Below are 25470 nucleotides of genomic sequence, written 5' to 3'. Positions count from 1 at the left end.
GAGATGAATGAATTGTGAATGAAAATGATAACGATAATGTACCTGTGCAAGAAGCGGCGTCTCTGTGCTGTCAGCGCTTTGGTAGAGCCGGCAATTTGCGTTTGCTCTGAATACGTGCCCAAACAAAAGATAAAGAAGACAACGTAAATCTCACTATGTAAATGGTATGATGGTGTAAAAAACTATTTACAAATGAAATGACAGTTTACGCATAAAAGGATTCAACAGTCATCAAAGATGGGCCATCAAATAAAGAAACAAAAGCAAATTAACTTTCATTTGTAATCGAAATCCAATACGATGTTAAAATTTAACAAAATACAAAATAACTATTTCTCTAATAAAAAATAATTTTCAAATTAGTACTAATTGAAAAAATTCACATTTCAATTTTTTTTTAATTTAATTTATATACTTTAATCTTAAATTTACATTTGTGTGCATTTATTTTACTTTAATACTTGCAAATTATTTTTAATTTATTCTCTTGAACAAAAATGAATTTCCCATTAGAAAAAAAAGATAACTCATCTTTGAATATTTCATCAAAACTGCTTTTTGTGAATACTAAATATCACGCAAACGTATAATTAATATGAGAAAAAAAATCATGCATGAAAAAGGATATGTCACATGAATATATATATATAAAAGTCGCGGGAGCACATGAGAATTAGTATCAGAGACTTTGTTTGAAAACTTGTTAGGAAAAGAAATGAGAAGATTGCAAGTGACACACGAGAGTATGTTAAATGAGGAAGCGTATTTGAAAGACAAATTTATGCAATGAAGATGATAGTTATCCTTTCGATATCTACCATGCTTTCAAACAAGATCCTACACTCAAGAAGAATAAAAGGAAAAGTCGAATTATACGAAGCAAGAAAGAACACACATATGTATAATAAAAATAATCCTGGAACAACTTTTTCAATAAAAACTGAAACTTAACCAATTACGTTTCAAGCTTAAGTGAAATCTCTCCCAAAGTTTCGCCTTTTGTGATAAATTAACAATCAACATTTTGCCAAGCCAGCTTATTACCTTTTTAGTTTTTATCAAATTTTGCCCTGAGAATAGTTATTTTAATTTGTCTCTAGGGCAAAAATTGATTATGATAATAATAATTGTTCGAATTATTGAATTTCTTCTGTTATTATTTGAGATTGAGACACAAGGGAAAAACTCGTAAACGCTGCGGATGCATCAGAATAAAAGCTTGGATGCGAGTGAAGAAGACCGTTGAGAGAAGTAAATGAAAAGAAAAAGAGTTGTTTACCTGTCGTGGCTTGACCGGTGGTGGAGGACGAATGGAGGCTGCGGGGGCTACGTGGGTTGTAATGGGGGGCTGTTGATGAAGTGAGGGTGGCGGCTGCCAAGGCTGCGCGGTTCGCCCCAAGGTTCCCTGCACCGGATGATGCTGCAAGTGAACTGGAACCTGCGAGTGCAACTGCGATGGCATTGACGGATTGCTGGTGTTGTTGTGCTCGACTGCTTGCGTAACTCGAGGAAGTGTTGAAGCGACTGAAGAAATCTTCCGAACTGTCTGTGAAATGAGCTACTGATTACTTGATTCCCACTGTTTTTACATTCAAAACATTGCAAATTTAATAAATCTATCAGCAATAAAATATTACAAACTTGACAATTGAAGGAGAATTTAAGTAATTAAGAACGATAGCATTACCTGACTTGACGGGCCAAATTTCAAGAAGGTATTTAAGCACAGCAATGGGCTGCTGGAAGTCTAATTGCGGTCCAGTTTCTTCCGAGTGCAACATTAAAACTGGACCAAAGCAAACTGCTAAACTTGCCGGTGACATCTTGTTACATTGCGACAGTACCAGGGCCAAGTGATCCAATAAATAAATTAATGTACACTGAAATATTAATTTCAATTAATATTTCTGTCATTAAAACCATAATTATTAAATTATTATAACATGACAACAGTCTAATTCAGAATAGTGAAAATGATAGGTAATAAAAAGTAAAATTTCAGCTCACCCTATTCACTTTTGGGAGACAGTCGAGGATGCTGAACATGAGTTTTGCATTACCCTGTGGATCATCGGGCAGGCAGACTGCGAGCGCGTCCACCATCATTTGGTAGAGGCACTTCGTGAATAGGGGCTCCGGCAATTCTCTTAAATAATCTTTGAGAACACCTGAAAGAAAGAAAATTGTTTACCACACTGAAGACTAAAAATTTGAATCTCTATTTATTCGTTTAAATTTAAACAATTTTTATTGTTTTTTCAATTTACCTGTGATGACATTGATGTCAGGAACATTATCCGGCGATAAGTCAACCGATCTGGCATTTCGTTCAAATGCCTCTCTAAGTATTCTTTTCTTCGATGCCGATCCGCACAGTCTGTACAAGCCTGTGACAAAATAATTGACAATTTAGTTTCATCGTAAATAAAGATAAGCAGTAATTTATTATTTATTAGTAATAGTAAAGTAGTTTATTACACATTAAATAGCCATACCGATAATATCAAGTCCTCTTCTTTCAACTTCCTCGACACAGCGCCAAACGATGATGGGAATGTTGGGAGATGAGCTCATTGCCAAGGCAGTGGAAACTCCTCCTGGTACACCTCCAGTCTTGCACTCTCGTGTAACCTACGAACATATGCAATTATTAAAAACATTTCAAAATAGTGTTTTCTAATTAAAATAATATTTTCTATTCATTATCAAACGAATGAGAGAAAAATGAATTAAGATTAATTAAGAATAAAGAAAAGTAATAATAGCTCACCACAGTGTCCAGATCAACTCCAAATAGTGGCGCAACTCTAGTAGCTAATGATATAACGGGCAACCCTCGTCGTCTAAATGTTTGGTGTGCATCAGTGTACCTTAATCTAAGATAAATCGTTCCACGTGGCTCGACTTTCAGTGCCAATTGATGCAATGGAGATTCTTTGAGTAGGCTAACTAGATGTACGGATCCTTTGTAACAAAGTTTGTGCCTATGCTGCGGATCCCATGAATAGACGAGTAAATCCAATTGTCGATTTCCCACCAAATCCAATTCAAAAGTTTCGTCCCAATCGAACATTAAATCACCAGTACGCACGACTGTTCTTGCTTTATGAACTCTATCGCACTCGAGAACGCAGTACAAATCTCTAAGTGCACAAGTGCCTGTAACGAGGGAAATATTTTCTCATATCTTCAATTAACCCTACAATAATTGAGTCCAGTGTATTTGTATTTTTCAATGAATAAGAATAATGAAAATAGTGCCACTCGAACCATGTAGATTATTTCGAGTCGAGGTCATGTGCAAGTGACAAGATTTCTTGAAAAAGTGCGTGAGATTTTAGTTAATAGAAGAGTATCTAATAAAAATACGTTTAATAAAAAAGATGATAAAAAAAGAAAAATAAATGAGTTGATACGAAAAAAAAGAATAGTAAAGAATAAGAGGAGATTTTAGTGTTCTTTTCTTGTTAATATTTAAAGAAATCAAGCCTTCAGCCGTGAATGATCGGCATTCACGGACGTACCTAAACTTGGCTGACCTGATGGAGTAGAAGGTGTTGTCGCCGCAGAAGATGAAGTTGTCGATCGAAGACCACGACCTGCCAGCAGGTGGACCCAGAGCAACCCATTCACTCCACTGGAAAGATCGCCACTAGTGTCTCCAAGGGAGCTCAAGAGGGAGCTTGTCGAACTTGGAGTGCCCACCGTCGGTGGCTTCTCTATTTTATACTTGAGGAACTCTGAAATCAATCGATTTCATTGAGAATTGAAATTGATTCAACATTCATTACAGTGAATGTTTCAATTTCAAAAAACACTTCTCACCTGCAGGATTAATGTCCAGCAGTCTTTGATCCTGAGCTCTGGCTGGTGTGGGAGTCGGTATGCTTCTAGTTGACTCGAGGTCCAGGAGATTTCTGATCCTTCGCACTGATGTTGCTCGCTGACTGACAGTACTGCTCAAAGACGGCTTTTGACTCAATGACGATCGAACGTTGGAAGCAACAGAAGACGGCCTTGGATTGCTCGCGGTTCGATGAGAAGTGGAACTGATAGCAGTTGAAGCCCTTAAATTTGCGAGATTCACTTGTTGCGCCGATGCTGACCTCGTTGATAATCTGTCTAGAGTACTCGACATTGGTCTGTAGCTGCCATATCCTCCATATTCAGCCTACAAGTTTAATAAAATAATTAAAATTCCAACCTCAGAATATTATTGACATTTTTTCTTTCTTTTCCATTTCTTTATTTCTTTTTATCGAATCAATTTAAATTAACTATTTTCATTGAATTTAAGTTAATTAATTTTACCTGATTAGCTGCCGCGTGAATATTTTCAGCACTGTATGTGTATCTCGGTGGCCTGTTTGTCGTCGCTCGGATTTGTTCGTACAATGCGCTGGTACTTGGCGTTCGACTCAACCATGCTCGATATTCATCTGACGTGAAAACACTTGGCGACGAAGGTATCCTTCCTATGATTATTAAAAGTAAAATTAAATCCAGAGATTTGAGACTTCATTTAATTTTTTAAACTGAACAAAAATTTTCCATTTTCCCTTTTTTTTTTTAAATTTTTTGAAAATTCTTGTCCTATACAATTATATAAAAGAAAATTCATCTTTTTGAATCAACTATTTTCAAACTATATGAGATGCTAACAGATACATGCTTAGTACCTTTTGGTAACAATTTTTCCTGATAAATTACCAAGTTTTAAAATAAAAAAAAAAAAAAGATGACAGGAAACTCATTCTCCTAAATTAGTGGGTAAATGTAATAATAAATCTACAACAATTATGCATACTACTAGGTAAATTAATATAGTAACCAACTAAATTAACGAGCACTAATAAGTATTATGATTCTGATAAAACTTTTTCAAACAAAAAATATTTTCAAAAGTTAACGATTTAAAATGATAATGAAGAAATTCTAATATAAAGAAATATTTTTTACACTCCTGAAATATTTTTGAAAACAAAAAAATTGATTTGTCAAGAGATGGAAAATTGAAAAAAAAAATTTGATTGAGAGGAATTTTACTGGATCAAGGCAGAGAATGGGTGTTTGAGATGAATTTCTTACCTCTATCTCGTCTAATTGATGGAAACTCGGGAGCGGACAATGCCCCATCACTATCTTCCTGGTCAATAAGACCTGACGTAACAGTGCTAAGACCAGTTCTAAGGCCTGGTTGCTGCGGCAACGTTCTGCCGCTACGAGGCAAAGAGTTTGTTCTTAAACCTAAAATAACGTTAAAAACCAAATCCTTCCTTTAAAATTCCTTTTCTCCAATTTCAAACTCAATTAACGCCAAAAAAAACATTTTTATAAAACTTTCGGTCAGCTCATTATTGACTGCTTTTTTAGTCTATTAGAGAAAAGAGAGAGAAAGAGAGAAAAAAAATTGATAAACCCTGTGAATCTATAAGTCATTAATAACCTAAGTATGTAAAAAAGGAAATTATTAACGAACGTGCAACTATTTCCAAGCAGTCAACAATGTACTTTCCGTCTTTTTTATCTTTCCAAATTTCAACACCCTTTGTTCAGTTTAAATTTAATGCAAATATAATTTTGAAAATATTTTGAAAATAATTTTCAATAAATTATCTAATTGAAGAAAATATTAATAACTTTGAAAAAGGAAGTAAATTTTCACGAATAGCCTCATATCCATTGTTTGAGCGACAGAGACGTTGCCGTAGAAGACTTCTATTATGTATAAAATAAGTGTTTAATTTCATGCAATCTTTTTCTTTTTCTTTCTTTTTTTGCTGTCTTCTATGTGTATAATTTCGGCTAATGAAATTTCAATCTGACACATGAGCATTTGTTTGAAACACAAGGACTCACCAGTGGAGCCCTGGCCAATCTGCGACCTCGATAATGTCGCCAAATGTGAGACGGCACTACTCTGAGATGGATTATTCAGATTATGCCTGTAGTAATAGTAGGCTGATCGAGGTGAACTGGAACATGTGGCCTCGGTGTCAGACGCATAATCCAACGACGGTCGATGTCTTCTCGTCAAAGTACCAAATTGACCCTGACCCCGTGTCGATGAAGTTGTATCACTTTGGCCATATCTCGTGTTGTAGCGCATCGCCGACGATCCTAAAATAATTACAATATAAGAATTATTTCAAAAGCGGAAAAAATATTTTCTTCATGAGAAATAAATGTTATAAAAGAATTTAAATTTCCCTCCGCGAGAATGAAGAAGAAAAATGCATTTTCCATTTTATACTATTAAATCTTTTTCCATAGTGATTTCTAATTAAAAATGGATTATCGGTGTGAAAAAGAAATGCAATTACATGACTACAATTTACCTGTCTTGAGACTAGACCGCAAAAGCGTATGGCGTGCTGGTGTGGTAATGCTAGTATAATCAACTCGGGGTAAATGTTGGTCAGAACCACTTCTTGGCATAATTCTACTGCCCCCAGTATGCTGAGAGTATCCATAATGCGAGGCTGGAGTTTGGCTTGAAATTCTACCTACTGACTGCATTCCAGTTCCAGTGGACATACGACGTGGACCATTCGATGACATCACAGGATTCGCGTAAAACGAGTGAACCTAAATAAAAATCGTACTTGTAAAAAATGTCCAACATTTTTTTTCTTCTCTTTTAATATATATATTCTAAATAAAAGCTTTAAGCGACTTTTTCACTTTTCACGAATCTCTAAAATTTTTACCATTGTTCCTTAAAAAAAGATTATTTTGATAACATTTAGAAAAAAATATAATTTATTGCACCTCATAGAGGAAGAATTTTATTATTAGTTGTTTTAATATTAAATTAATTATTAATTACTTGTATTAATATTCAATTATTTATAAAAATGAATAAAAAAATTTGTTGCTCATAAGCCGTGAAATGTGCTGAGTCTTCTAAAAGCCTTGAAATTAACAGAAAAACATTTCTTGACAATATAAATAAAACGAAACAATAAAATCAATAATTATAATGAATATTTTCAATTGATGAATAATTAACTTTTTTATTTTAATCTTTAAAAAGGAAAATTCTATTACAATTTAATTTTAATCCTCTGAAAGCGCATTTAGATAATTTCGACAATACTCAAACAGAAAAATGATAATAAAATCACGTTGAACGGATTTTGAATCAAAATATTATTCACGGTAATAAGTTTCGTTAGTAATTATGTATTCATTAATTACTCTATGAAATTAAATTAAAAATTAATAAAAGCAAAAAATATCATTCGTTTCATAAATGTAATAATAATTATTATTTTATCATCACTTCCTCGTGCTTGATTATTTCGAATTTAATTTATCATTTAAAATTCTCACTACATATCACAAATTATATATTTTCTCTCGGAATTCATGTGAATTGTATAATGAATTTTATGAATAAAAATTTACCTTTCATAATTTCATCTTTTGTCAAGAAATGTACTTTCTGCACGAAGCAAAGTGAACAATATAATGCAGCAGGGGAGAAAATGTTGGAAGATGCACACATAAACATACGTATAGAAAAGCTTTGGAACAGATTGACAGAGAGACATAGAAAGAGAAAGAGAGAGAGAGAGAGAAAGAGAGTGAGAGTCGGGAGAAAAATTTATTTACCCTTGACAATTCAAACAAATATCGATATTTGTGTAGCAAACTTTTTTTAAATTCCCTTGCATCAAAAAATCAATCTTTATTAATTTCTTCAATTTTTTCAAAATCGAATAGTTAAAAAGTACAATTCTTCCTCTACGAGGAATCAATTTAAAAATCAAATATAAATTTACAAAAATCTCAGCTTTTTAGTTATTTTTTACATATGCGAGAAAATGTTATTGCTCAAATATGGAAATTTCTTATGTCAAAGGAAAATATTTTTCTCTCAAGTATCCCAAGTAAATAAGAGAAAGAAGAAGAAGAAGAAGAAGAGAGAGAGAGAGAGAGAGAGAGAGAGAGAGAGACGAAGGGGGTGCGCCAAATATAATTTTAGTATAGCAATATACATATTGAAGTATACTCATTACGAGATCTAGATATCAAGAAGAGTTGTATTATTTTTACCTTCGTGAAATCCTGGTCAATTTTCAACGTAGCATTATAGAACCGAATAGTCAATAAATTTCGTCTTTATAAATAACATTGAACGGCGGTCTTTACGTCGTTAAATTTTTTCTCTCAACATTTTTCACTCTATTATATCGTTATCATTCATTATCATTAGAAGAGAAGATATTATTTTTTTTCACACAAAAGAAGAAATTCTCGAAATTGAAAAAAAGTTATCAAGAAAAAATCTACGGAGGTATTGATTTTACTTTTTACACAGAAACATTTGTATTAAATTCGAAATTTATCCTCTAGATCCGCCATTCTTTTTTTTCTTTTATCAAATAGATTTTTGTTTTTAATTATTTATAATTATGTTCATAGCGCTCTTAGAGAGTGGAGGGCAAACAAGTGTGGAATTGTGCAAATAGGTAATAAAATAGGTGCTCGATCCACATCGTCTAAGACATCTATGTTTATAAAATTCATCACTATCAAATGATCACTGACTCGCCATACTGAAAAATTGTACTATTGCGTTTAACAAATTTGCAAACCAGACATTATCCATCAAGATTTAAAAATCTGTTTCGATAACAACATGCAAATATTGAAATTTATTTTTCAGAAAAAAATTAATGAAAGGAAGAAAAATTAGTAAATTTGTTGGTCATTGGGCAATCATTTAATAATAATAAATATTAATATAAAATCCCAAGTGATAAAAAATACGACTTACTTTTTCAGCGAGACTTTCCAATGTTTTTGGATATCCGCGTTCGTATGGTTGAAAATGTTGGGTGGCTGATGGTTTCGGTTGATGGGTGATAACAGGTGGCGGTGGTGGTTGATAGGACCAGTGACCTTCGGGTCGAGAATTGTAATAGAGATCGCCATTGCTCGATCCTAAATCTTGAGTCGATCCGAGTCCAGTGAGACCCAATCTTGATCTCGATGGTAACATCTCACGTCCGTCTCCTCTCCTTCGACTGCTGTCACTGGAATATTAATAATAGATAAGTTTTGTCAACTTTTCAAAATGAAATTAATGAAATTAATGGAAATGGGGTTTGGTATAAATTCCACTTTATAAACTTTAGTTAAATGGGAATTTGAGCAATTTGACAAATTTCTAATTACCGTATATGATTGCTGGTTGAATGATCGTTTTCATCTTCGTTAATGTCTCGTTTAATGACAACGACAGGTGTTGTTTTGTGTTCACTGTGCAGATTATGCGAGATGAGCTGATGAGGACCACGCCTCGTGGCTAAAATGAGTCTCGTAGGAATGGACATCACAATGACAACATCATCTAGACTCATATGCGTCACGTCGACCAAATTCACTGCCAAAATTTCATCCCCAACCTATTGAAAAAATCAACGCCGTTTAGATTTCTCAATTTCTCTTCAATAATTTACTTTGTAATTTACTTTTCGGTTTTGAAATGAATCAAACCGAAAAGATATTGGAAAATGAGATGAAATTTTTTCTTCTCAATTCAAAGTTGTCAGAGAATAATGGATTGAAAAAAGTAAAAAAGCAGATAGAAACAGAACCTTGAGACAACCACTGTTATAGACGGCCGATTCCAGTGCTATCCTAGATATAAAAACGCCATCGTTCCTGTCTACTCCATTTCCTTCTCTTATATAAAGTCCCAACGTCTGTCCCGGACTCTTGATTATCTCCACGAAATGGATGGGATATTTTGGATCCTGGAACAAGTTTCAAGACACTATTTTTACCAACTCAATTATAAACTCTTGCTAGAATTTCCATTTCAATTTTCGTAAATGAAAAAACTTGAAATCTTCAAAATTCAAGTCTCTTGTCCACGTCTAGATGATTTGGTATAAAAAAATAATGTTAGATTCATTATTACCTGCACTGAGACGAATTTCTTTGCAGCTTCTTGTGCCTGTCTTCCCATCTGTCGTGGTTCGATGGTGCGTACAACCATCTGACCTCGTCTCTCAACAGCCTCGAAAGCAGCAGCAGTCGAAGCGTCATGGTCATTTTCCACCGTTTGAATTTGCTTGAAAATCTCTGTACTGATCCCACTCACCTTGTAGGATAAAATTATCGCAAATGTTTATTATTAGTCACTGATTCGATATTATGCTCTTGATTCAATTAAATTGGGATGCAATCTTTTGGTACAATTATAGACTGTGTGGGTGAATAATTTAAGAGCAATGTACAAACTGTTATTCTGGGTAGAATACTAGAGATTGATTGTTGTTACCTTTCTGAAATCCCCTTGGATGACCATAGGAGGTGGTTCCTTGGGGCGCAACTGGTTGGCAGATGCCTGCCTCCCAGGACTTGCACTTATGTCTGTCACTTCCCCACGCCCCTCCTGAAAATAGAATATGTCCCGTTTCTTACTAATTCATCTAAATATTCAAAAGTACTAATAATAATCCTCTATGAGAAGAAACTTTCGCCAGGACAAATTTTACTTTTTACTCTTTAGAAGAGTTGAGAAAAGTTCTACTTTCGCCACGCTTTTCTAACAAGAAAAGTACTCCGTTCAGAGCAGGCGTTGGAGAAAACGTATTAAAATACAAACTAGATTCCCTTGTGATCTGTACCATAAATCTATTTTTTAAGCCAATTGAACAAGTTTAGAGAAATATGTTACAAAGTATTTGGATTATTCCTGAAGGATTTGGTGACCAATCTTGCGAATTCGTCATCTTTATACTAAATTGACAATTTTATGCAATCGAAAGCCACGACCTGGAAACAAAAAGAGTAGATATGCCAAAAAAGACAGAAAATAGGTGGGGTCGATAGATTTCAAAGTGTAGACAAATCCGGTAGCAGTAGTAAATTTGCAAAACTACAAAGTAGCTGCTCTGAGGAGAGAACCACAGTGCATTATAGAGGTGCATGAACCCCTGAAATTGTAGGTCGATCACCCCTCTCCTCGCACATTGCACCTGCGAGTTGCTGCGAGTGCACGATCGGAACGAAGGAAACTCGAAAAGATCCTACCCTCAAGCATGGCACGAGGATGATCCACGCGGTCGATCCACACATCCGGCCCCACAGTTGAGTACCCGCACACAAGCCTATACTTCCAGCCCCTTTGCAAGTTCGTCAAACGCAGCCACATCATCTGAACCTCGCCGACCCCTCACTCCCTCCAGTTTTCCCTGTGTCTGGATACATTTCACTGTGTGCCATCGGATCAGCCTATAGAGGGGATCCTGCAATTTCAAGCACTTGCGAAGGGCAACCGGAGACAACCGGCTCACCCCACGAATTGTCTCTCAGCAGAAGAAGCACCCTGTGACACACCGCACTTTGCCCTCATGCCAGCTAATATGGCGGGAACCTATCTTCAGGAGCAAGAAGCGGGGGCGCTTGCGCTCCACCCTTTCACCCTGCGAGGAGGGGTGCTATCGACCCGACGTGACGTCACCTCACACCCTTTCTCTCTCTCTCTCTTCTTCCTGGTTATTGCTCCACATTTCTGTCTCCCTCGGCTCGAACCTCCTGGTTCGAGCAAAAGCCCTCTTCATCCCCACAAAACTGCACGTCTGCGTCCTACAACCTCGTCTCGCCGGTCTACTCCGGATCGGCTGCTGTGCCTCCCGAAAATCATGAATATCAAACCACCGCATATGCACCTAATTAACCGCACGGGGGACAAATATAATCGTACGTCACGAAATTAAACTAATCGTCGTTCGTCGATATAACGGACTTTAGTGGGCAAAATGCATTCGACGTATTGTCGAGACATCTCGGAAGACATCTTAGCCCGAATGCAGAAACCAGGACCAATACTATCCCCCAAGAGATATTTTCACCTACTTTTCTTTTATTAAATTTGAATTTCGCGCCAATAAATTCTTCCTCTCCTGTCAATTTTTAATATTCCAGACAATTCAGCATTTACCGTGAAAATAATAAAAGTTGCTTTATTCCTTTTTCCGTACAAGTATAAGGAAAATAAATCTTACTTTCAGTCGCTTTTTGATTAGAGCATTCAGAACCATTTTCGCTGACCAATTCTACTTTTCCTACCATTTTTCCCTGAATTTCCTGCTCTCTAAATTTAAATCAGTTAAAAATAACAGTTATTTTTAACTGATTCAGAAGCAAAAAAATCAGTCACTGATTGTCAGTTAAAACTTAAAACCATGATTTTTAACTGATTCAAATTAAAAGAGTGAGAAAAAACAATTTTCCTGATAAAGTTCAAGATTACTTATCGTTTTTCATTTGTTTTTTACTCTCGGTGTAGAAATTACAGAGATCTATCATGTAATTAAAAACTTTAATCAAGTAACTTGATACTGTGAACAATTATCTTGTTGCAATTTACTGTCGCCTACTATTGGAAACTTTTAATGGGAAGAAAAATTACTTACTTTTTTATATATAACATGTGTCAAAAGAAGTAAGAAACTTTTACACAAAAAGATCTACTTTTAAAAAAAAAGATTGATTAATATTTGCAAAAAATTAAAAAAAAAATTAATTTCTATAAGTTTTCCTTGACTTTAATAAATTTAATTTAATTTCTTATTTTTAGTTCAATTTCGGTTAAAAGAACTCACCGTTTTGCATCGCAACAATTTTAATACGTTTTTGTCTCAATTTGATATCTTTAGCAAAACTGTCATTACTAGTTCAAGAATTTAGTTTCAGATTAGAAAACTAATTTGAAGACTAAAGGTTGATTTATTTTTATTATATACCCAAAAATTCAAGAGAATTTAAGAAAAGACACTTTTTAGCTGTAAGACTTTGTTTTTACAGTTTGAAACGATAAAAATGTAAATAACAGTACTCAAAGAGAATGTTGTTCTTATATATAATACCGCATTGCACATTCATGCAACTATAAAATATTTTCTTTAATATAATATGCCTTTTATGAAAAGTTTTTCCTTCACAGGAACGAAAAAGAATTTCCCTCATCCGAGGGAAGAACGAAATAAAAAAGCAAAGATTGCTTTAAATCAACAATATATGCGCACGAAACTTATAAATAGTATGAATAGCACAAGTTTTTGAAACACAAAGAAGATGATGCATTCGCATATACGGCAGTTTGCAAACTATCGAAACTTATAGGGCTCAACAAACTTCCATCAAAGTATACACCTGAACTTCCAATGATAAGTTTAATAGTACTAAATTGCATCTTTGATTATTCAAGTCCTAAAACTATGTCAAATTATTTAGCTGGAATACAACAAGACCATTTATTGCTAAAGCCCAATTGTGCTTCTTGTAAAAATAGAGAACTCTTCAAGCAATTTCCGCTCTTATTTTAAATTTATTTCTTCGATATCAGTAGAATAAATATTGATACTGAACATTATTTTCACAATTTTTCTCCGTCGTATCATTTTCATTTTACCGAAAAAGAAATAAATGAAAGAGAACCAACATATTGTATATACATTTACAATGGCACTTAATTTCTGCTTCGCATTCATCATCCTGACAAATTTTTTCTCAATCGTTTTTTTGCCCCCAATTCGAGAATAAGCTTTAGGCCGACAGTAATCTGGAGACCTAGCTTTCATGAAGGACCCTTTATCGAAAAAAAGAAGAGAAAAAGAGAAAAAAAGAAAAAGAAAAGCGAGATAAAGATACGCTGAATTCTTATTCTAGAGAAGCCTCTTCACGATTTAAAATGCGAGGACTGGGATTCTCGCAAAGATAAAAGTGCTTTTCACAGTCGAAGATCAATTCTACTGTGAATGTGCTGAAAATTACGATTTCAAGTGTCCAAGAGAAGAAAGTTTTGAAAAATAATTACGCATACAATATTTCTTTGGCGGCAATAAAATCTGGTCTTTATTGCAATTTTGTAAAAGAAAAACAATGAATATTTTTATTTAATCATCAATTTAATTGTATACAAATCGACGATAAATACAGAAATATGCTCTGCATAATTTCACCGATTTGTCTTATGCTCATTTCACAATTGATTAAGTAAGCAACTGCTGTTCAATTATGAGAATACAGGACTCTCATGAGGGATGGCACGATTACATATATTTGTGTTTCAAGGGATAGAAACAAACCATGTCGATCGATGTATTTATACATAAAACGGACGATAACGAGGTTCGCAATAAAATCTCAACAACAATTATTCAAAACTCATGAAAAATTAATCTCATTTCTACCATTATTCCAAAGGGATATCAGAGTTGCCACGCTTTTACGTTGGTGAAGTTCACAACGTTTATAATCAACGATTTCATAAGAAAAATATTTTTTTAAGCAAATTTTTATTAATTTTTGTATAGAAAATATTTTGGTTAGTATGTTGAATAATGATTTACAAAAGAAATATTTGTGAACAAAAAATTTTATTCTTTTTCGTAGGAAAATAATTTTTTTTTTCAATCGTTGATCATAAACGTTGCGAACTTCACCGACGTACGCTTTTCCTAATTTCAAATTCCCTGACTTTTCCAGGTTTTTAAAACTACATTTATAATATTTTACCAAATTAAATAACTCCCTGATTTCCGCGCAAAACTTTGACGTTTTCATTGACTCTAATTTTACGAAATTTCGATTATTCTGACATTCTTCAATGAAATATATTAGAAATTAAAAACATGAAATAATTTGATTCTTTTTATTCTTGTAACGTTCTAAACAAGTTTCTATAAAAATATTCACAGTTATCATAACTAAAATCTAGAATTAAACATTTCTCGCTCGGCAATAAAAATCAATATTTCTCACCCATATTTAAATATTTTCATTCCAGGCGCAAAACGAAGTGTCTATTAAACATTTTTTGCGCACATGGACTCTTTATTACATTTCTCATTATTATTATTATCGCGAAAGTGACTCTTACGAGAGAATGTGTCCAACTTTTCAACTAGTAGAAAAGTCGTAAAATTTTTTTAATGATAAGCCATAAACTCTAAATGAGTGAGGAGAGTAAAATCTAAAAGTAGATTTGAGAGAAGAAGCATTATAGAGTCAATAAAATTTGCAAAAATGGAAATTCGTCGAGGGCAATTTCCGTGCCTTGCGATGGAGTCAAAGAAAATTTCTCCCAGACTCAAAAGGCGTGTAAAAGATCGCAGGTTTATTTTTTTTTTAAGGAAAATGTTCATCGCTCTATCACCTCTCGTGATAAAATAAAATATGTAAAATCGTGACATGAAATTTTTATATATATTTTATACATATTCACGCGGGTTAACTTTAAGTACTATAGGAACTGTGTGACCACACGAAGCTTTATAACGAGCGTAAGTATGAATAACGACTTGGAAAAGCTCAAAGTTGACTACCTGAAACTTCCCAGGATCAATAAACGTTGCTGGTATTTCGCGTTTTCCACTGGTATTAAATGGCTTGCCGCCAACTGCAAACAAAAACTAATATCCTTCCTTTTTTTCAACTTTTCAAAGCAGGCTACTATATATACATATACAGTGTGAGCTTTAATTAAAAATTAAATTAAGACGAGAGAAAAGATAATGCAGCCATGGGGGTGTCTTGCTATAACGTTAGTATCCTTGATTCTTGAAAAAGTATTATTTCTTAAATAAGAAACGAAACAAACGGAAACAAAGGAACAAAATGGAATTTCCAAAAGTAATAATCAGAAAATTACAATCTGCAGAATATTTTGAAATTGTAAAAGAATTTATTATCTTCAAACTAAACTTATAGAAGAAACCATTTAATACTATTGGAATATTTATATTATTATGAGAATCGATCCATATTAACCTATATTCCTTTATAAAATAATTATAACTCCTACAAAATTCCTCTGGAGCATTGCAACAATTTTTTATATCAACACATCTCCAAAAAATTTAACCTTATTGGAACAATTAACAAAAGAATTTTATTCTTTTCGATAGACATTTGTGTCGATTTATGAGTAAAAAGTCAATAACGAATGTAAAAAGGAAAAAAAGACAAAATGAATCTCTTAATTCCAAACGGCAGAAAAGGAAGTTATGAAACTCGTTTAATTGCAAGTGAATATTATGAGCAACCGTGAAATTTATTTCAATGCACCAAGTGAAGATGAAGCACCAATAAAGAATATATACGTATTTCAATGAAATAAAAAGTATTTAATATCTCAAATCTATAAAGATTAATCTAAAATCTCTCTGAACTAAAATAAATAAAAGTCATTTCCGAATTTTTAATTTCTCAGCAATATTTCCTAAATATTTCAAGATAAATTTCTTTAAAATATTCTACTTATTTTTTTTAAACCAAAATTCTTCTTTAAATCAATTATTTCTAAAAATTCACGCTACCTATATTGCTTTTAATATTCCATTATCTAAAATTTTAACTGAAATTCATTTTCAAATTAATTTTTATTAGATAATTCTAGAATTCAATTATTTAAATACAAAAATAGATAATTAATTTAATCTTTCTTTAAAATTCAATTCTCATATAGAAATGGATTATTTTTGAACATAATTAAATTTCTTTTTAAGAATTTTATTAATCTTGAAAATAATTGAATTTCTCCAATAATTTTCTAACTTCTCTAAAATTAAATTTTTTTTTAGTGTTTTTAACTATAATTTTCTTCTTCTACAAATCCATTATGTATAATAATTTTTAAAAAAGTTCTTTAAGAATTTTCAAATTCATTTGCTAACAATTCAATTTTATAAAATTTAAATTATTATCTATATAAATTTAACTGAAATTCATTTTTGAATAAATTTTCATTAGAAAATTTCTTCGAGAGAATTCAATTATTTAATTGCAAAGATAAACAATTTATTTAATAATTGAATGGTTTTAAATTTAATTCTCATAAAGAATATTATCAACAAATTTTTAAATAATTGAATTCTTTGGACGAATTGTAATAAAATTTTTAAGATAATAAATAGAATAATTACATTTTTCGAGAAATTTGATTAAAATTTGATTAAAAATAATTGAAATTCTGCGATGAGTTTATGTGAAAATAACTGAATTTCTAAAAAGAATTTTATTATTTACGAAAGTATAATTGAATTCTTGTAAAAATTTTATTATTTATTGGAAATAATTGAATTATTGCGAAGAAATTTATTAAAAATTTGTAAATAATTGAATTCCTGTGAAATTTTTATTATTTTATGAAAATAATTAAAAGGTTTGCGTAGAATTTTATTAAATTTTATTTAAATAATTGAATTCTTTTGGAAAATTGTATTTAAACAATACATATTGTAAATCATTGAATTGAACAAAATCTTTGAAAATAATTGAAATTTTACTAACAATTTTATTAAAATTTTTGAAAATAATTGAATTTCTGCGAAGAATTTATTTACCTTGAAAATAATTGACTAACTTTTTGTCCTTTTTCAATCAAATTGCGGACTTTACGGACCTTTTTTCAAAAAAACTGACTTTTACGGACCAGGTTTTACTATAAAAGTAGGAAAAGTTACTTTTATATTTTTTTCCGTGTTAAGAATATATCAAATTGAGACAAAAAACGTATCGATTCGTTTTTTGTCTCAATTTGACATTCTTAGAAAAATTATGAATTCGAGTATATCTAAGAAACTAGAATCTTGCATACAAACTTAATTCTGCAAGAAAGTGAGACATATACATAATTTCGCAAAAAAAGGAAAAATGATAGAAAGTTATTATAATTAGTCCTCGGGGGGTAGAGAGAAAGAGAGAGATTATGGAAAAAAGAGAGGGAAGAAAAGTATAATAAAAGAATCTGGATACATACAGCATACAGCACTGGACGTAGTAGGAGGCAGTAGTAGAATTATAGTACGCAAGCGTACGCAACGTCGGTGCTGTGAGGGTGGTTGAGGTATGAGGTCATTTGGGTGGGGGAAAGGATTCAAGAAAGGTAGGAATTGAGGGAGTATAGTATCACGACAAGCGAGATAGTGCGAGATAGCGAGATCCTGAAATACAACATGCTTCGTGCGCCTGCGTTTCGCGACCTGCTGAAAACCTCAAATAGCCTCGGCTCCTTTCAACGACTGTCTATAACATCGATCTACATAACAATCTAATTATTTGGAACTCTCAACTTTATCTCCCACCACACTAACTCGGCTCACGTTTCCTGTCTATATACTCATTCACCGAGATATTCAATTAATCGCATCTATTTTATCCTCGAGTCACAACAACGCTAATAGTTCGATTCAAATCATTCTTTTCGCAGTCTGTATCCTTTGTATTTAAAGCCACTTCCATATTCAGTAGTGCGAGTCAATTTTAGTCAGACGCCTTACGAATATCATTTTTTTCCTTCTCCCAATAAATCTTACTCCCAGCCTTTTTTGTCCAAAATCGTTTACATTCACACTATTTATTTTTTACTGAATTTTAGATTTCAGAATTTGTTTGTAAAAAAAAAATTTATGAAATATTTCAAGGAATATTCCGAAAATTAATAACCAAATAATAAACAAAGAAGAAACAGGCTTTTATAAATAAATAAAAGAAGAAAAATGAACAGCAAGAAAGGAGACGTTGAATTTTCCGCTTAAATGCGGCTGGCGGCTCTTTAACTTGGAAATAATTATGTTAAAGACTTTCCATTATTTTCTTGCTCAAAAAAGAAAGCAAAAGGATTTAAAAAAAAAAAAAAAAAAAATACAATTACAGAAACAATGGATTCAAAACCATAGTTAAATTATTTACAATTGATTTAAAAATACGAGTGGAAAAGTAAACAACTTTGAAATAAACTTGTCTGATTAAAATTACGTTCTTTCTACTTGGCGCTACTTTATGGCTGATTGAAAAAAACCTTTTTCACTTGCGACTCTCGCAAGAAGGAAGTATTTCAAACTCAAATTGCCGTTGAATAAAATGAAATTCAAATTTTTTTTATTGCATTCACTACTTTGATTTCTGCAATCACTTCGAGTAAAAAGTACTTAGGAATAATTTCTTTATATTGTCAATTGTAATGTAATTAATTATAGGCAATAATACAAAATCTAAAAGTAAATTCAATTCTATACTTTTCCATATGGGAAACAATTTTTTTATTTTTCTTAATTGATTATTTGACTACAACAAAGTTTTTCTGCAGATATCAAATTGAGACAAAAATAAACGAATCAAAACGTTGCTTCGCAACATTTTGCTTCATTTTTTGTCTCAATTTGATATCTGCGCAGAAAATACAGGTATTTACAAGTAAATATTTACTTCAATCAAATGACTTCGATTTAAATTAAATTGCGTGTTCGACATAAATTGTATTTGACGCAAATACCATTTAATTGACTGAGATAAAGATTATTTGATTAAAGTAAATATTTATTTGATAAATATGACTAATTTGCATATTTTTCCAAAAAATTGTAATCATTGAAATCAAATCAATTTTTCAGAATGCAGTATATAATTGCTTAAATGTAATCTGCAGTACCGAATAATTTATTTAATTAAAAAAAGAGAAAGAAAATTGATTGTTAAAATTTATAATAAAAAGAATAAAAATAGATTTCTCTTTCAGTGCATTATTAGATTCGAAATAAATATAAAGAGACAATTTAAAATCTCAGTAACCTAGATTATATTGTCGAGAAGAAATTTCTTTTTTTTCTGTGAGAAAAATTTTGAAAATTGTAGTATTGAATGCTCATCTTTTATTTCTCTCATATATACAATACATACATATATATATGAGAGTCACTTGAGCCAATGGACCTCGGGAAAGAAGACAGGGATTCTCGTGTAAGTGTATATGTACAGAGATAGTAAAAAATTCCCCCGTGTGTATGTGTGTGTTCTCAAGAGGCTAGAATGCCACTTTGATAAAAGAGCCAGCTTGGCTCTCTGATGCTGACTATACTTCTCCTCTTCTCTTCCATTTATCCTTTCTTTTTCATTTTTCAACCAAAAATTACTCTACAATAATTTTGAAAAAATTTAATATATAAAATACATGAAGAATTTCAATCGAGATAACTCAAATTTCTTTTTCTCTAAAATATATTAGAAGAGAAAAATTGATTTAGAAAACAACGATGAAAATAGAAAAATTGTGATTGGTGAATATTATAAATATAGATTATAAATGTGTAATTATATGCGGATATAATAAAGAATGGAAAATGTAATCTTGTTTGGAAAAATGGGAAATGGAATCGATCGTGAAGAGCATTTACGGAGGAATTATACGTGAAAAATTAATCAACCTTTAGTCCCAGGTGAACTCGGTGCATACAATGTATATCGCATCGTGCTCATTTACTAATGTCTACATATATACATCGAATTCATATTCAAGAGCGATTTTCAATATTATATAATACACTGTTTTCAAAAAATCTATTTTAATTCCCTATTATTTTTCCATATTTCATGATCCCCAAGTTTTGAACGTTCATATGAACGAAATATTTTTTATTGAAGATATTTTAATAAATTACTAATCACAATTAAATTTAAAAACTGAAATATTTACGTTTGGAAACTCAGTAATTAATTTTTTTGATAGTAACGCAAAATAATTTCAATAAAAATTTAATTTGGAGAAGAAATAAATAAATTTCGTTCATTTGAACGTTCAGAACTTTAGGATCTTCATATTTCAGGATATTAAGTCGAATTTCACTGATTCGTAGTAAAAATAAAAAAAATAACTGATTTAGATAGTGAGAATCGAGTCACTTGGTACACACAGTGAAAAATCCACTCATTCAATTTAAGAGAGTGGAAAAAAATTCTAAATCAACAGCTTTCATAGCTGAAAATTAGGTCAAGTGAGCTATATAAATTTTCTCGTACCATTTTCAGGATCAATTTATAAAAAAAATATTTCTACCTACATATATCGTTCAAAATTACTAAACCTATACGCTGAAATTTGCAGGACATTATGCACCAATTACCTCTCTCCTTTTCCCTCTCCCTCTCCCTCTCTCTTTCTCAATTGAATAGGAAGAACTAGTGACCAGGAAATAATGGAGAAATCTCGAGCACGAATATTGGAAAAACAGTTCGCTGACAGCGAGGACACACTATAATTCCAGATATATATCTCTCTAAAAAGCAAGAAAATCGAAGAATAACCTCCATTTCTATATTTTTTCCTTTTTTTCTAAAATAAAATAAAAAAAAAGAACAATTTTCGAACGTTTTATAAAATACCTGCATCTAAAAATAAAATACAATGTCACACTTCTTTATCAGTTTTATCGATATTTCTGAAATTATATATATATCTAAATCCCGAAGCACAAAATATTACATTTATACATATTGTTGAAATATTGAACTAGGACTTTGGAAAAATATCCAGAAACATATACCTAGTTCTTAAAATAAAAAAAATACCCGGAAAATTTAAAAGAATATTTAGAACACACATTAAATAAGTTAAATATTAAAAAAGAGAATATTCTACTAGACATTATTGCTTTGAAATATTATCAGAACACTTTTATTGGAAAAATGTTAGTTGCAAAGATTTAAATTATTCTTAGAACGTTGAAATTTTCTTGCTGCAAAAATTATTCTAACAAAAATTTAAATTGAAAAAGAAAGAAATAAATTATTATTCTAAATACTTATTCAATATTCTGATAGAGTAATTAAAAAACAAACAATCGAGTGCGGAAGATTCTGTATGCAATCAAGTATAAAATGTAATTACAACGTTATTCACGCATGTATGTATGTACATTTTTAATAAGAACTAATGACAAACTACCTCCTCTATAATGAAATTGGAGAACTTAAACTATTAATTCCGGTTCAAGATAACTTGAAATTAGACTCAACTTTAACACAAGGGAGTGTAATCACTAACCACCTCAAGCCTATAATTTCTCTAAAAAACTAAATTTCACATGTGGTTTCACTCAACCAATAAATACCACAGTTACATAACGATAACATCAAATTAAATACACGAATTACAGTATTTCATTATAATTCTTATAAAACATCAATTTTACCTACATCACAACAAAATTTCAATTTTTAAAACTCTTTAAAGGGATTTTTAAATTGCAAAGGAATTTACCTCACGATACCAATTTACTTTATACAGTTAATTACCAAAGATAATTATTAATTATCTAAAAATAAACTCCGACCTGGGATCATGATTAGAAGAATAATTTCGACTCTCATCATCGATATTAAAATAGATTAAAAAATTCCTTTATGTGCGGAGATTTAAAATCTTAATAAGCGATTCATCGCGTGGTGGAGTGCGAGGCGAGGGTGCGAATTAGAGAATAAAAGGACGCAAAGTCGCAGGTGGGTCCAAGAGGCAAGGGGCAGGGGGCAGGGGGGAAGCTAAAAGATAATTAGATATTGATTTCACATTAGACCATGCTAGCTAGACGGCTATTCATTAACGCGTTACGGCAGCCATGTCGTTTATTGTCGAATCTATTAAAATTTCAGTATCACATTAAAAAAAGAGAAAAAAAATTATATTCGTTTATACCACGAATGTTAAATTTATATTAAAATCCTCGACACCATTTAAACTCCAAATAGCACCAAATAAATCACCCTATGAATGTAATGAATGTAATGAATGTAATTAAGATTTTCTGATTATAATAAATTGGAATTTTGTCAATTAACACCAAAAACATTTCGCCCAATCAAAAGTGTATATACGAAATGTTTTTGGTGTTAATTGCCAAAATTCCTGAAATCAAAGAAAAATTAATTTTCAATCCAAGAAACAAGTGAAAGCAAATGAAAAACTTTTTCAACTAAATATTTAAAGTTCCATAAAAAAATTTCTCGGCAACAAAGCAAAGTACGTAGACACTATCAGTAATGGAATATTTAATATTCAACAAGAAGATATTCGTGTAATATATTTTCGCCCTGCTAAAAATGGTGTAAAAAATGAGCCCACCGATAATACTCCATGTATAAAAAGTGGTAATTATTTTCGAGGAAAAAAAAGATGGAAAAAAAGACGGGGGTGAACTTTGAAAAGCAAAAAAATGAAGAAGAATACCATAAGAGAAAAATAGCCGTGAAACCACTGAATATATAAACTTGGAATGACGTTTTTACAGTGGCATACCAGAGGAGAATATTCACAGAGTTGTCTTTTCGAGCGTTTTTCATGCATTTTCATGCCTCGACAGATAAGCGAGCTAGTTGAGGAGAAATGAATAGAAGGATATTCCTAGGAGTAGGATTAAGCTTGCCAGCGGTTCTCATTGTTGCTCTACTCACACACATACACATATAGCGAATACGAAAACGTTATATTTCATGTGTATGTGCAACTGCATCCATGCAAGATTTCCACCTGGAAATTGCTTCCAGCGGTTATGTAATTTTCTCTAATATGCGTGGATGCTTTTTTTTCTTCGCTTCAAATTCGCCAAAGGAATACGAAAAAGTGATTTTAACACCGAGATTTGAATGTCTCTGAAATGCAAAGCCGAGAGAGAGAGAGAGAGAGAGAGAGAGACTTAATACTCCAAGTATATAGCTCTCTTCAAATAAACTTCCATTCTCTCTTATTAAACTTCTAAAAAAATACTCAAAAATTCCGACAAATTACTTTTTTTCGAAATTCAAACGTCGACATTTTATTTAGAATTTCACTTTGAACACAAATTAAGACGAAAAACGAAGCGACATTCTGGTCTGAATTTGAAATTATGAAATTAGAAGAATTCATCTGCAAATGTACCTACGTGATACGAAAATAGAATGAAAGAAACTGCGATAAATTAATTAACATCTTGAAAAATACAAAGTTTTCAAAATGTGTATTGATTATTTTGTTCAAGATTCACGAGAGCGACTATAACCAAATTCACTTGTAAATCTAGAGATTAATTACAACGTCGATGACCTAATTTCTCATCAGCGAATATCATTTTCGCTTTTCCTCTCTCCATCTAGTTTACTGGATATTTCTTTAAAATCTCGAAACATTGCAAAAATATTACACATATTTTCTTGAAATATTACATTATTACATTTCTATGAAATATTACACATATTTCAGAAAATTTCTAAAATTTTCGAAAAACTTGATCTGCGAAACGAAGAGATAAAAGATAATCATTATAATTATAAAAAAAAAAAAAAAAATTGACTGTATTAATGTTGATATAATGGAAACAAACGAAAACTATATTCAGATTGTTGACTATTAGAAAAGTTGCCCTGCAGGAATGTTTTTGTGTCGTAACATGCAGCCCTTACGAAACTTCCGGTTCGCGTGCACGTGCGGACTCGCGGCTAAAGTCTCCAATAGTAAAGGTTTCGCGGAAGCATGCAAAATATCTAGAAAAATGCTATGAAAGATACGCGGAAAAAACGTAAAAACAAGTTCCGGAAAGCGATATAGTTCATCTATACACTTACGCTGAATTCAACTTATTCTCTTTTACAATAGTTGAGTAATGAGGTTTCAAAAAGATAAAAGCGGCATACAGATAAGAATCCTAATTTCTGCTTCTAGATAATTAAAAAATTTTTTAAATTATCTTTTGTTGTATCTTTTTTTTCTTTTTTTTCCCACTAGGTTCGAAACACAAAACTGGAGAGAGAGAAAAAAAATGTTCCAATTTTTTAATTCAAACGAGTAAAATAAAAAAGAGTAAAAAAAAACAGACTATAAGCGGATTTTCTTTCCAAGCAAAGTAAAAGGGAAACTATATATTTTTATTTGACAGGCTAAAAAGTGAACGAAACAAGTAACGGGCAAAAAATAGGAAAACGGATCGTGTCCAACAAATCATTTAGAGGCTTAAAGAGGATTTTCAACTCTCACTCCAAAATGAGGGAGTTAATAGAAGGTAAGAGTAAGTAGAGGACCAGGACATTATGTGCACTCGTTAATGCCAAAGCATTGTTTCGAAACTAATGCCAGAGGAGGAGAGAACGAACATTACGAACAATGCAAATATAAAACAATCACAATAATACTCCATACTGCATATACAAAAATAAATTATTCACATGAATACAATACAAAAATATGTTTGTTCCAGCAAGATTCGAAAATGCCAAAACAAGTCTAAAATTCGATGCACCTGCGATGGCTTAGATTTTATTTTGCGGGATATTTGTATCGTACAAATACACATACATTGTGAATATGGTTGAAGAATAATTTCTGTTTATAGAGAGATGGAATTTTAATAGGTCGAGTATTTTCACTTCATTCTGGATTAAAATCGCGACAAGGAATAAAGTTAAGTAATCGCGATTGTAAAGATAGATTGAGTTGAAAAAAAATGCAAAAATTGAAGAGCAGACACTTCGTTCAAACATTTGAATACTATTAAAGAATTATACTCACTCTAAACGAAATAAATCTTTTAAAATTCATTTCTTCCTATCAGTCTTATTTTATGGATAATGATACCTATAGATTATTTATTTATTTTCTATTTTGAAAAATAGGAAAAATCAAAAATCATTTCTAGATAAAAA

The 25470-nt window shown here is 31.7% G+C and overlaps 1 protein-coding gene across 10 annotated transcripts in view; it reads right to left on the bottom strand.

The window, feature by feature from the left end:
* LOC122499185 (rho GTPase-activating protein 100F) overlaps nucleotides 1–25470 on the bottom strand; it is a 42697-nt gene that overhangs the window by 2989 nt on the left and 14238 nt on the right. For 3 of the 10 annotated variants that reach the window (XM_043607354.1, XM_043607356.1, XM_043607353.1), the window contains 18 exons: nucleotides 10298–10411; nucleotides 9935–10117; nucleotides 9609–9767; nucleotides 9187–9416; nucleotides 8786–9044; nucleotides 8062–8073; nucleotides 6339–6588; nucleotides 5860–6120; nucleotides 5089–5247; nucleotides 4312–4475; nucleotides 3826–4171; nucleotides 3525–3740; nucleotides 2771–3159; nucleotides 2496–2631; nucleotides 2268–2387; nucleotides 2008–2168; nucleotides 1688–1880; nucleotides 1280–1542 (listed from right to left, as the gene is read on the bottom strand). In XM_043607354.1, the coding sequence (XP_043463289.1) occupies nucleotides 1280–1542; nucleotides 1688–1880; nucleotides 2008–2168; nucleotides 2268–2387; nucleotides 2496–2631; nucleotides 2771–3159; nucleotides 3525–3740; nucleotides 3826–4171; nucleotides 4312–4475; nucleotides 5089–5247; nucleotides 5860–6120; nucleotides 6339–6588; nucleotides 8062–8073; nucleotides 8786–9044; nucleotides 9187–9416; nucleotides 9609–9767; nucleotides 9935–10117; nucleotides 10298–10411 (3615 nt within the window). Of the gene's footprint in view, nucleotides 1–42; nucleotides 107–1279; nucleotides 1547–1687; nucleotides 1881–2007; nucleotides 2169–2267; nucleotides 2388–2495; nucleotides 2632–2770; nucleotides 3160–3524; nucleotides 3741–3825; nucleotides 4172–4311; nucleotides 4476–5088; nucleotides 5248–5859; nucleotides 6121–6338; nucleotides 6589–8061; nucleotides 8074–8785; nucleotides 9045–9186; nucleotides 9417–9608; nucleotides 9768–9934; nucleotides 10118–10297; nucleotides 10412–11052; nucleotides 11690–25470 lie in introns of those variants that run through there. The other 7 variants (XM_043607361.1, XM_043607362.1, XM_043607360.1 and 4 more) reach the window with 7 other exon arrangements.

This window comes from Leptopilina heterotoma, unplaced genomic scaffold (assembly GCF_015476425.1).
Source record: "Leptopilina heterotoma isolate Lh14 unplaced genomic scaffold, ASM1547642v1 Lhet_166, whole genome shotgun sequence".
NCBI lineage: Eukaryota > Metazoa > Arthropoda > Insecta > Hymenoptera > Figitidae > Leptopilina > Leptopilina heterotoma.
Note: the sequence above shows the minus strand (reverse complement) of the source record. Positions and strands in the feature narration are given on the sequence as shown.